This window comes from Filicampus tigris, chromosome 1 (assembly GCF_054856515.1).
Source record: "Filicampus tigris isolate MCC_2025a chromosome 1, RoL_Ftig_1.0, whole genome shotgun sequence".
Lineage (NCBI taxonomy): Eukaryota > Metazoa > Chordata > Actinopteri > Syngnathiformes > Syngnathidae > Filicampus > Filicampus tigris.
In genome coordinates this window covers 35,971,271-35,982,940 of record NC_141217.1, presented here as the reverse complement: position 1 = coordinate 35,982,940, position 11,670 = coordinate 35,971,271, and the positions used below count along the sequence as shown (strand labels likewise).

The 11,670-nt window shown below is 41.0% G+C and overlaps 1 protein-coding gene across 3 annotated transcripts; it reads right to left on the bottom strand.

Moving 5' to 3' along the window:
* Positions 1-624: 624 nt before the first annotated feature.
* Positions 625-6,438, bottom strand: LOC147153877 (cyclic nucleotide-gated channel alpha-3-like). 3 transcript variants are annotated; one of them, XM_086036948.1, is made up of 9 exons: positions 6,371-6,438; positions 6,222-6,290; positions 4,228-4,275; positions 4,011-4,100; positions 3,116-3,172; positions 2,768-2,938; positions 2,358-2,459; positions 2,165-2,271; positions 625-2,080 (listed from the first exon to the last, which is right to left on the bottom strand). In XM_086036948.1, the coding sequence occupies exons 3-9, from the start codon at positions 4,269-4,271 to the stop codon at positions 723-725; spliced, it is 1,929 nt and encodes a 642-aa protein (XP_085893074.1). In that variant the 5' UTR covers positions 4,272-4,275; positions 6,222-6,290; positions 6,371-6,438; the 3' UTR covers positions 625-722. The 3 variants fall into 3 exon arrangements, with proteins under 3 accessions (XP_085893074.1, XP_085893081.1, XP_085893068.1); XM_086036955.1 differs by having other exon boundaries at positions 6,363-6,420; XM_086036942.1 differs by having other exon boundaries at positions 6,222-6,420.
* Positions 6,439-11,670: the final 5,232 nt, after the last annotated feature.

Below are 11,670 nucleotides of genomic sequence, written 5' to 3'. Positions count from 1 at the left end.
TCGTACGTGTATCCTTTAAAGGGACAGTGTGCATTTTTTTAATTTTTCAATGTTCATTTGAACTCTTTCATGCATAGTGGTCACTACAGTGGACAGCGATTTAAAAGTTGCTTTTGCCTATATTAATTAAACTAAAAAATATATTTATATTTTAAATGATAACATTAAGTCATTAATTAACGCATGAAAGGGTTAAAAATATTTTCAAAAATGTAGATTAATTGATATAGGCGAAAGCAACTTTCAAATGAAAGGGTTAAAAACCCACTATTAATTTCACTAATATGCAAAAAAAAAAAAAAAAATGTTCTATCACATCATCGTACATCTCTATTTATTTTTGATAGGGCGCGCCTCCCCTACATTCAGTACATATATATATTAACTTTTTTTCACGAGAAACCCTTGTGTGTGTATATATATATATATATATATATATATATATATATATATATATATATATATATATATATAAACTTTTTTTCACGAGAAACCCTTGTGATGCAAGTCAACTTTACCTTATCGGTACATAGTTTGTGTTTGGTGTCATAATGTTAAAGAACAAGCTCGACCACGAGGTCTCGTACATACGTATTTTCCCCAAATATTTCAGGAATTTACATATTAAGAATGTACAGCCTTTATTGCGAACATGAGCCATTTGTGGTATCAACAGTCTGCCAGAAGAGTAGTTGCTAAGCGAAAGTAGCCCCAAGCTCATGCTATTCATCAATTACTTTGACGGTTCGGACCTGGTTCGTCAAATTACTGAGCCGTTGTTTGAGCTTGCGCTGAGATGATTCGTGATGCTCCGTTAGTTTCTTCAGTTTGAGCGTCAGGACATCCAGGCTCGCCTCGACCGCATCGACTTTTGCTTCAAAGTCTTTGGCGTCGGTAGCAGTGACGAGCGACTCGTCAATGAGGTTGTCTTTCATCAGGATGGCCCGTCCTTTGTCTTCCAGTGCGTTCTTAGCGTCCGGGTACTCTGTGAGCGCCTCCATCAGGTCGTCCTTGGATAAAGCAAACAGGTCGGAGTAACCTACGCTTCGGATGTTGGCCGTTCTTCGATTCCCCGCCTTACTTCCCTTGATGCCCAAAATGCTGATTTCGCCAAAGTAGGCTCCATCAGTGAGGACCACAAACTGGGTGACCCCGTCATCTGCCACCACCGCTAACTTGCCTTCTTTGATGATGTACATTTCCCTCCCGATGTCCCCCTTCTTACAGATATAGTCACCGGGACTAAAGACTTGGGGTTGAAGTTTGAGGACCAACTCCACGAGCAAACCCGCCTCGCAATCTTGAAAGATCCGCACTTTCCTCAAGGTTTCCAGATGGACGTTTATGGCGATCTCAGCCTTGAGCTTATCCGGTAGGTTCTTGAGCACCTGCTTTTCATCGCACGTTTTCTCCTCCGTCCACAAGTAATCAAACCACTTGACCACACGGGCCTCGAGGTCTTTCGAGACCTTTCGGAACTGCATGTACTGCTTGATGGAGTCTATCTTTGCCTGGAACTCCACACGAGCGGCGCCCATGTTGGATATCATGGCACCGACATTACCTACGATTGTGGCAAAGATCAGAACCCCGGTGAGGAAGTCGGCTACGACAAAGAAGTACTCGATATCGCGGACTGGCGGAGGCGTCTCCCCAATCGTGGTCAAGGTCAGTGTGGACCAATAGAAGCAGTATATGTACTGCCTGGTGAGACGTTGAAATTCCGCATTCCTCGTTGCTGGGTAGACCCACGAGTCCGAACCAAAGCCCAGAACCTTCGAGATTGCAAAATAGAGGCAAGCGTTCCAGTGAATGATGATGATGATGTAAAGTACAAGATTAGCGATCCGAAAGATGTTCGGGAAATTGGTGCGAGTCTCGGTTCGGTCGAAGAATTCAAAGAGCCGAGCCAACTTGAAGAGGCGATTGAACCTCCACTCGGGATTGTTCATTCCAATTTTGATGAATACGATATCAGTGGGGATCGCGGATATGATGTCCAGTCGAAACTGACGGGTTTTCATGTAATTTTCCTTCAGGACCTTCTCGTCTCGTACGAGCAGTCCTTGCTCCAGGAAACCTATGACGGACAACAACGTGATTATCGTTGTAATGGAAGTTTTTCTTAAACTACAAATGCGGAAAATCAGCCGAGGTCACGAACCCGTTCTGGCTCTCACAAAAGTGTCCATGAGGTAGAAGACGTCCGAGGTGTAGTCCAACACTATCCACAATATTGTGTTGTTATTCTGCAGCTCATTGAAGCAAGACCTGTAATGCACCGACATTCGCAAAGGCCTTCAAAAAGTGATGACATTTATTTAAAAAATCTAAACTGAATGCAAATATGTCCAGACCTGGCTACCAGCAAAATCAGATTGTAAAAGACAGGGATGGATATGGTCCATAACCAGTAGTAGTAGGTATCTGTGGCAGGGTCCATGATCCACACCTCTTTCCTGAACAAAACATCAACCTACATTTGATTTTATACAAGCTTTTTGATTTTAATAATAATAAATTGCTCGCTGATAGTTTGAATAAAAATATCTCTTGGCCACTGAGGGTAGTCTCTATTCAGTTCATGGAGCAATTTCCTGTTCACTTGAAAATGATGCTAATAATATTGCATTCTCATTAAAGGCAATGGATCTCTTAATGAAAGGTCATTTTAGTGATCCATGTTTATTTGAACAAACCTTATTCAAAACCAAAACATTTCTATTTCTTTTATGTAATGACATTAAGAAATGAGTGCACAACTTACGGTTCTTCCTTTTTATCATCCTTTTTGTCGTCTTTCTTGTCATCTTTCTTGTCATCTTTCTTGTCGTCCTTCTTGTCGTCTTTCTTGTCGTCTTTTTTGTCGTCTTTCTTAGGTTCTGCCTTCTCATCTTTCGTCTCATTTTTGGGTTCTTCTTTCTTGTTATCTTTTTTGCTGAAGAACAACATGTTCATTAAGCAGCTGCAGTCTGGAAGGTTTATGCAATATCTCAGGTGTCCGCAGGGGGGCACTGTGACATTACAATTACACTTCCTTTACAGCAAGAAAACCACTACAGCACTTCACATTTATGGATGTGTCTGTCTTATAAAGGCTACAGTGTCATCTCACCCGTCATTGTTGTTGCAGTTGTTCATGTTCTGGTCAGCCAAAGGCCACCGAAAACGACTATAATGACAACACATACATGAATTTATTACTGTAGATCTTTTGCTACCGATTTTGACATTCACACACTCCCTTTCCCATTCTGACACTTCCCGTCACTATTTGGTTACTTGATATTTCCATGACATAAACAAAATAGCTCTTGACCCCATATTGAAATACAAATTGAATACAATACCAGAACTGAAATCGAACTTTAAAATACTAGACCTCACATAATTAAGAACTTCAGTAGGTCCAAAGAGACGTGGCATTGGAAATTAAATTTGGCATCGTAGAATGTTTGTGATGTCTACTAGCCCCTCCCCTGCACACCAGAATGCTGCCATTAAAATTGAAACTGAGAAAAAGAAAAAAAAAAAAGAAAAAGAAAGAAATATATAAATGGTATTTGCTAGCTTGTCTGTGGGGTTTTGCATTGTTAGCATTAAGCTAAGCAGACTTTATAAGACAAAGCTATGTGGTCGTTTTAAAGGCTGCAAGGCATACTATGTAATTATCTTTGTTTTAGGTTTGGGGTTAGACTTCAACTGTGAGTGGCAATAAACAGCTTGAAGACTCTTTGGAAAATTGTTCCCTATGTACCAGATTGCTTCTAATTGTGAAGTGAGTTGAATTAAATTCACCGCACTGCACTCCTATCTCTAATTTTTGCCCACAAGTCAAAGCAAAAAAAAAAAAAAAAAAAAAAACAGCTGAATGACGGCTCTTATAAAAAAAAATAATAATAATAATAATAAAAACTCGTTGGGTCACTTATATCTGAGGCACCAGTTTCGATTTTTATCATTTTCAGTGGCAATCCTTGTTTCTGTCAAAAAATCGTTTCACAGCTTACCTCTTCCTCGTGTCCTTTGTTTTACAGAAGCTCATTCTGAACTCTGTAGATCTGCTTGTATTTGGACCTGAGTGCATCATTTGAGCCAGCCTTGCAATAGACAACAAAATTTATTGTACACAGTGATGATAAAGCTCACTTTTTTCCATAGTGTGTCAGAGACGCTATTACTTGTTGTTAATGCTTTCTGTATGATCTTCACCTCAGTGAGACTTACCTGTAGAGTGGTCCTTTCCCTGATTTCTGATTTTGCGTGTCCATCAGCCTAGAGATAAAGTTAAAAAAAAAGGGGGTTCACATTGACTTTCTTTCATGTGTTGTGTTTCTGTGCGTCGTGCCTTTTTTACAATCGTTTATGTGCTGAGAGTTAAGCATTTAATGGATTTTATGGATTGAAACCCAAAGAACCAATCAGAATGGTCTGTTACCATTCTCACTCCAAATGTTTCTCTGATATTTCTGATATCTGAAAATGTACATCACAGTGCCTTACTAAGTCAGGCATGTCCAGCTCTGGTCCTCGAGGGCCGCTGTCCTCCGTGTTTTATTTGTCTCCCTACTCCAACACACCTGATTCAAATGATCAACTCCTCAGCAAGCGTTGAAGAAGCCTGATAACGATCCTGATCATTTGAATCAGGTGTGTTGGAGAAGGGAGACGCATAGGACAGTTGCCCTCGAGGACCGGGTTTTGACGCCCCATCACATGACTAAACCTAGAAAACGGGTGAGCTGGACGGTCGTTACCTGAGCCCTTAGGCACTGTGAGGTCATTTTCAGTCAAAAGCAAGTGACAAAATGGCCACCCTGAGATGTAGAAAAACGGGTGGATTTGTCTTAATTCATATTCTACAAAGGCAATATTAATCAGAATGCCATGTTTAGACTGGTGGGGGTGCACAGAATAACTTATTTTAAAGAAAATGTTGGACTTAACTTTCGCTTTACCACTACTAAAGCATCGCAACTGCTCACGACTAATCACGGCTGACCTGTTTTCTGAATCTGAACCATGCTTGGTCGGTGTGAGCAGTTCCGATGTCATTTTCAGGCGACAGAAGACAAAATGGCCGCCCCAGAGATAGCTAAAAACGAGTGGATTAACACTTATTCCACAAACGCAATATTTATCAGAATCTCCTGTTTCAATTAGTGGTCTTGCATAGAGCACATTCTTGAAAAAAAAATGTTTGCGTTGACTTCCCTTTTAAGTATAGTGTCCAAAGGACATTATACTGTACAAACTCATGCTTACAGCAAATGAGTTGTTGGTTGCTCCATATATGAGAATGAAGCCTATGCACACAACTTTTCCTGGATTCCTGATTTTTCTTCTGGAGTCAGCATTTGTCCCAACACAAAAGGAATTACTTTTTTTTTTTTTTTGAAAAAAAAAAAAAAAAAAAAGACCAATTTTTAGTCATCAAAACTTTGACACATTTTTGACAACAAAAAAACTATTTTTCGAGAGAAAAGACTTGGAGGACTTTTCGGTATCCAAAAACCTACGCTGAAAGTTTAGTGCAAAGATGTTGGTCATTTGGACAGAGCAGGACTGAGACTCAAGGTGGCCCATATTGCTCGGCTTCGTTTTTCCGATTTTATTACACATTCCGTCCATCAATGAAGAAATTATAGGGAGAAAAATCACGTGACAATGGCCCAATCCCAATACCTACACTTGCACCCTTACGGTCGACGTGCACGGATGGTTCGGGGGCGCAGGTTACAAGTGTATAAAAATTGCAGAATTGGAACACTGCGTGTGACGTCATCGTTTTATGCCCCTGCGATGTCACGGCACGTAAATGTTGACCTAATAAGAGATTTGTATCGTATTTGGGATTGCGATACCACGCTGTTATGTACTAACGTAAATGTTGTTCAAGTATTTTTTCAACTTCGAGATCATGACAGCCTCTCGTGGCAATCACATGTAATTTTCTCTCTAAAATTGCCCAAAGCAACTTGAGATACAGGAAGCAAAAGTTAATTTTTGTCAACGTTGCTTGAGATACACTGAGCGATGATCTTTGCAAAAGAAAGATTGTTTAGGTTTAGTCTTGTGAGCTCTGCTCAAATCCTCCTTACCCAGATTATGGATCATCATATCTAAAATTAGAATTTGTAGACATGTTTATCACGCTAAAGTTATTTCTATTTTTTAAAGCCAGTTTGCAAGTGACCATAAAAAAGCGTGCATGCATTTACCTGGACAATTAGCATTGGTTATGAAGGCTCAGCATGCACTCTGTAGTAATTCCACGTTTGCTCCCAGTTCTGTCACACATAAGGAGGATATGTTACGGTATATCTGTGAAGAAGACAAATACCAAAAAAAAAACAAAACACTTCTCAACTGTAGAGATCTTGTCCTGCTGTTGATTAGTCCCTATGTGCTCATGCACTGTGTCACTTCCAAACCAAGGTTGTGCGGAGGAAGCGGGTGGGAGAGGGAGGAGACTCAAAAAAAAAAAAAAAAAAAGGATCACAAACAGACGCCCTACTGCATCACACTGATGTTTTTGGAATAGGTTGCCCCACTCTTTTACCCCAAAGGATGAAAAAAGATGTTTTTGTTGTTGTTTTTTTAATGATATTCTGACTTTCACTTCTATTAGATTGTCATCTATTATGTCATATTTGGACAACACTTATTTTGGACTATATCATAGCTGTCATAGCTTTGGAAAGAGTCAACATCAACACGCAATAATTAAATCAACAGTAGTGACTTTTGTCAAAGCTGCCTACTTATTTATATCCCTTCCAGGCTGGGTAAAGCCTCTTACTGTGTGTGCAGGCCAAAATGACTCAGCTGCGGGACAATCCTCGGGCAGCTTGAGCTAATCCAGTGTTTTTCAAACTCTGTGCCGCGGCACACCGGTGTGCCTCGAGATATTGTCAGGTGTGCCGTGGGAAATTATTTAATTTGTGTGCCTGTGCGGTCTAGCGTCTGGCAGCATAATCATGTCTTTACTACATTGTAGTACTCTTCCATACCAGCAGGTAGCAGCAGCAGGAGCAGCAGGTAGCTAATTGTCTTTGTTTAGAGACAAGCGAATTAGTGAGGCATGTTTATCCAACCAGGCCCATGTTTCACGCTAAGTATCAATATGAAACTTCATGAAATACTTTTTTCTTTGTGTTTATTTAATACCTATTCAAGACATTATAGTATAATGTCATTCTTCGATGTCAAAGAATACTTATATAAACAATATAACACTTATATTGTTAAAATAAGCGTTTTTTTTTTCACAATTTCAGCTGGTGGTGTGCCGCGGGACTTTTTTCAATGAAATAAATGTGCCTTGACTCAAAAAAGTTTGAAAAACACTCAGCTGATCTAAGCATGGCTACTTACACCAGTCATTCTCAACCAATGTGCCAGGGCACATTGCTGTGCCGTGAGAGCTCTTAAGGTGTGCCGCGGGAAATGATCAAACTTCACATAATTGGTTAAAACATTCTTTATTTAGAACAAAATGATGTATCTTTGTTCCTCTATCTATCTATAACAGTGACTTATAATTACAGAATGAAAGAAACAGTCATGACCCGTCCCCACACCCAAAGGGAGGCTACCCTGTCGTCCACCGGGGTGAACCCCAATATACAGGCGACGAGTTGGGGTTGAATAAGTATGCCACGCCTGTTCTGCGCCTCTCACCGTGGGCAACTCCAGAGTGGAAGAGAATCCAACCCATCTCAAGAGGACTGGTACCAGAGCCCACGCTGTTTGTGGAGGTGAGTCCCATTACGTCGGAACTTCTCTGCCTCGCACACCAGTTCAGGTTCCTTCCTTGAGAGACGTGACATTCCATGTCTCAAGAGCTAGCTTCTTTAGCCGGGGATCGGACCACCTTTGGTCGCCGCCCAGCTCACTACGCACCCGATGACCCCTTTGGCCCTCCCGCAGGTGGTGAGCCCATGGGAAGTAGGACCCGCGTTGCCTTTTTTAGGACAAGCCAAAAGTCACAACAGCAACTGAAGTACAGGAGTTAAATCTGTGCTTTTTATATATATTTTTTAAAGTATTTACACTAAGTATAGACTAGTGTAAGTACTTAAAGAGGAAGTCAACGCAAGCATTTTTTTTCAAGAATATATTCTATGCAGGCAGCACGGTGGTCGACTGGTTAGCACGTCCGCCTCACAGTTCAGAGGTCGTAGGTTTAATCCAGGCTCCAGTTTGCCTGTGTGGGGTTGGCATGTTCTCCCCGTGCCTGCGTGGGTTTTCTCCGGGTACTCCGGTTTCCTCCCACATTCCAAAAACATGCATGGTAGGTTGATTGGAAACTCTAAATTGCCCCTAGTTGTGATTGTGAGTGTGTGTGTTTGTTTGTCTCTGTATGCCCTGCTATTGGCTGACAACGTGTTCGGGGTGTCCCCCGCCTACTGCCCAATGACTGCTGGGATAGGCTCCGGCACGCCCGCGACCCTTGTGGATAAGCGTTATAGATAATGGATGGATGGATGGATGGATGTTCTATGCAAGCCCACTAGTTGAAACAGGGCATTCTGATAAATATTGCGTTTGTAGAATAAGTGTTAATCCACTCGTTTTTAGCCATCTCTGGGGGCGGCCATTTTGTCTTCTGTCGACTGAAAATGACATTACAACTGCTCACAACGACCAGTCACGGCTCCGATTCAGAAAACAGGTCAGCCATGATTGGTCGTTGTGAGCAGATGCGATGTCATTTTCAGGCGACAGAAAACAAAATGGCCGCCCCCAGAGATGGCTAAAAACGAGTGCATTTTGCTGCTTAACTCATATTCCACAAACGCAAAATTAATCAGAATGCCGTGTTTCAACTCGTGGGCCTGCTGGGAACATATTCTTGAAAAAAATCTGTTTGGGTTGACTTCCGCTTTAAGTCACCTCTGATGATTTGCCATGTTCAACCCAATGTACTGTACCTCCCCGCAATGAGTCATTATTTCCATCAGGAGGCAAAACAGATCCATCACACTATGCATCCCATTCACAGTATATACTGGCACTCTGGTGTCACCTATAGCTCCCACAGGAATTGGATGGGTTGGGACATGTCTACCTGCTTTGTCATGCTGATCATCACCAGCCTCTTGTGCACTCAGCCAGCAGTATTTCAAGGCAATATCATCATTATCCTCATAAGCACCCTTGTGGAGTGGAGAGGGGAAAAAAAACATGACAAGACATGTTTGGCCATGTTGAACATTCAAGGCTGTATATGTAAAGATCGTTTTCTCGATGATAAGTATCACTCATCCCAATTTCCACTTCATCCCTACTGCATCATTGCTCAGCTGACACTGACACCGCAGTGCTACTGCATCTGGCAAGTGTCTGGTATTTGTTGTTGATTGTTACGCACATTCGGTGTCTCTGTGAAAAAGGCTGATAGTTTTGATAATAGCGGTTTGATATCCTCTGCACCTTATTTTCACCTCACCTCACAATTTGCTAATTTCGTTTCGCTACCCTCTTTGTGAATCAAGTCTGCGCCTTGCGCAGTTAAGACGGAGTAGCCCACTGAATGAGGAGGGGCTTTTGAAACAATCATGATATATTAAAGAAACTCTTAATGGGCTTGGCACTTACACTGTAAATATTGGTTGAGTGATATTTACTTGAAAAAAATCTAGGAACGTTTTTCACTCAGGAATTCTAACAAAATTTTACAAGAGTTTTTGAGAGGCACAGTGTTCAACTGGTTAGCACGTCCGCCTTACAGTGCAGAGGTCGTGGGTTTGAATCCGGCCCCGGCCTTCCCGTGTGGAGTTTGCATGCGCTCCCTGTGCCTGCATGGGTGTGTTTCGGGTACTCCCGTTTCCTCCCACATTACAAAAACATGCATGGTAGGTTAATTGACCCCTTTAAAGGGAAGTCAACCTCAAAACTTCTTTCCAAGAAAATGTTCTATGCAGCCCAGTAGTCTTAACAGGGCATTCTGATTGATATTGTGTTTGTGGAATATGAGTTAAAGGTCAGGGTTCAAACATTTTTCAGAGTCTGTTCAAATTCATATTCTCATTGGTAATAGGTTTTATGATACAAGTCACTTCCTGCAAGTTGTCAATCACAGATCGATTAGAAAATAGGTTTTACTTACTCATTCCGAGTGTTTCCGAACCTCATGGAGGCCCGAGGAATCGTGGCTCTAGCCACCGGAAGGACGTAGATATAGCTAAACCGCTCGCTACACCCTAGAGTCGAGACTGTACAATTTCCATGCGCTACAAACACAGTAAATTCAATGGCGAGCGATGTTTTGGAATGAGAGGATTTTGAAACACACGAGCCGACAGAAGGGGGCGTTATTAGACCGTTCATGATTAGTAGTCACTGAATCCTATGGCTCCTGTGACGTCACATCTCCGGAAAGAGCCGAAGAAGAGGGGGCGCGAAATTCAAATGGCAGACGACACATTCTGAATTGTATTTAGTGATTAAACAGCTGTCTACCAACGACCTAATCACATTTTAATGACAGTTATGCATTGTAAAGGGGGTTGTAGAGGGCTACAGAAAAGATTTCAATGTTTGCACCCTGAACTTCAAGTAGTAAAATCCACCCGTTTTTGTCCGTCTCACGGGGCGGCCATTTTGTCACGTTGTACCCTTGCACTGTAATTAAATTACTACTACAAAATAAAATTTAAATGTTATTCTAATGAAGTTTAACTTTATTTTATTTAATTTTAGAGCTAAAGCTAAACCTACAAAGCTAACAAGGCTAATCATCAACCTCTATCCTTCATAATGCGAATGTGCGACAAAGGCATCATAAACATGAATCATTATATACATTATTATTCTTACCGATTTATTAATGAATATATTTCAAATACTTGTTTTTTAGGTGACTTTCGGCAAAATCATGTGACAAATACAATATGTCCTAAAAAAAGATGGTTAAACTGGCCAACTCAAACTGTATGATGTCGTATCAGGGTTTTTTTTTTTCTTGAAAACATAATACAAAAAAAAGTATCAAATAAATGGCTCGTTTTTGTCCTGTGATCGGATGAACTCTGTATTGAACACTGTAGCCGGTGAATGTTATTCAACGTACTACTGCTGCTCTCTTGCGGTCAGATGTGGTCACAAAGAGAACAATATGTTGCTGAAGCCCAATGGAAAACTGCAACGTCACCTATAAATGTTCAAAATCAGACCCCGCCCCCCATCTCGAAACAAAACAAAGAAGCAAAAATCCACGCTGACTTTGTAGACGTTCTACTACTAGTGCACTAAACAAAACAAAGAAGCAAAAATCCACGCTGACTTTGTAGACGTTCTACTACTAGTGCACTAAACTTCCCACGATTTTTAATATTTAAATTAAATGGAATTTCAGTCATACAAATATTTATAATGTACTACTAAAAATATATATATATATTTCCGATGGCATTTAGGGCTGGGGTGCTCATTGTAGTTATTTTTAATTGCCATTAGGATTATGAGGTGGTCCTTGGGAAAAAAAATCCTCTGTAGGAAGTCCCTAGACCTACAAAGTTTGAGAACTCCTGCAGTCTGTATCCGGGAATATTGACCAGTGACCTTTGTTATCGTACATTACTCCCCTTGCAAGTTTTAATTTTTTGTTTTCACCACTTGATGGCAGACATGGCTAGTATCAAATATAAGACAAAGCACAAGAAA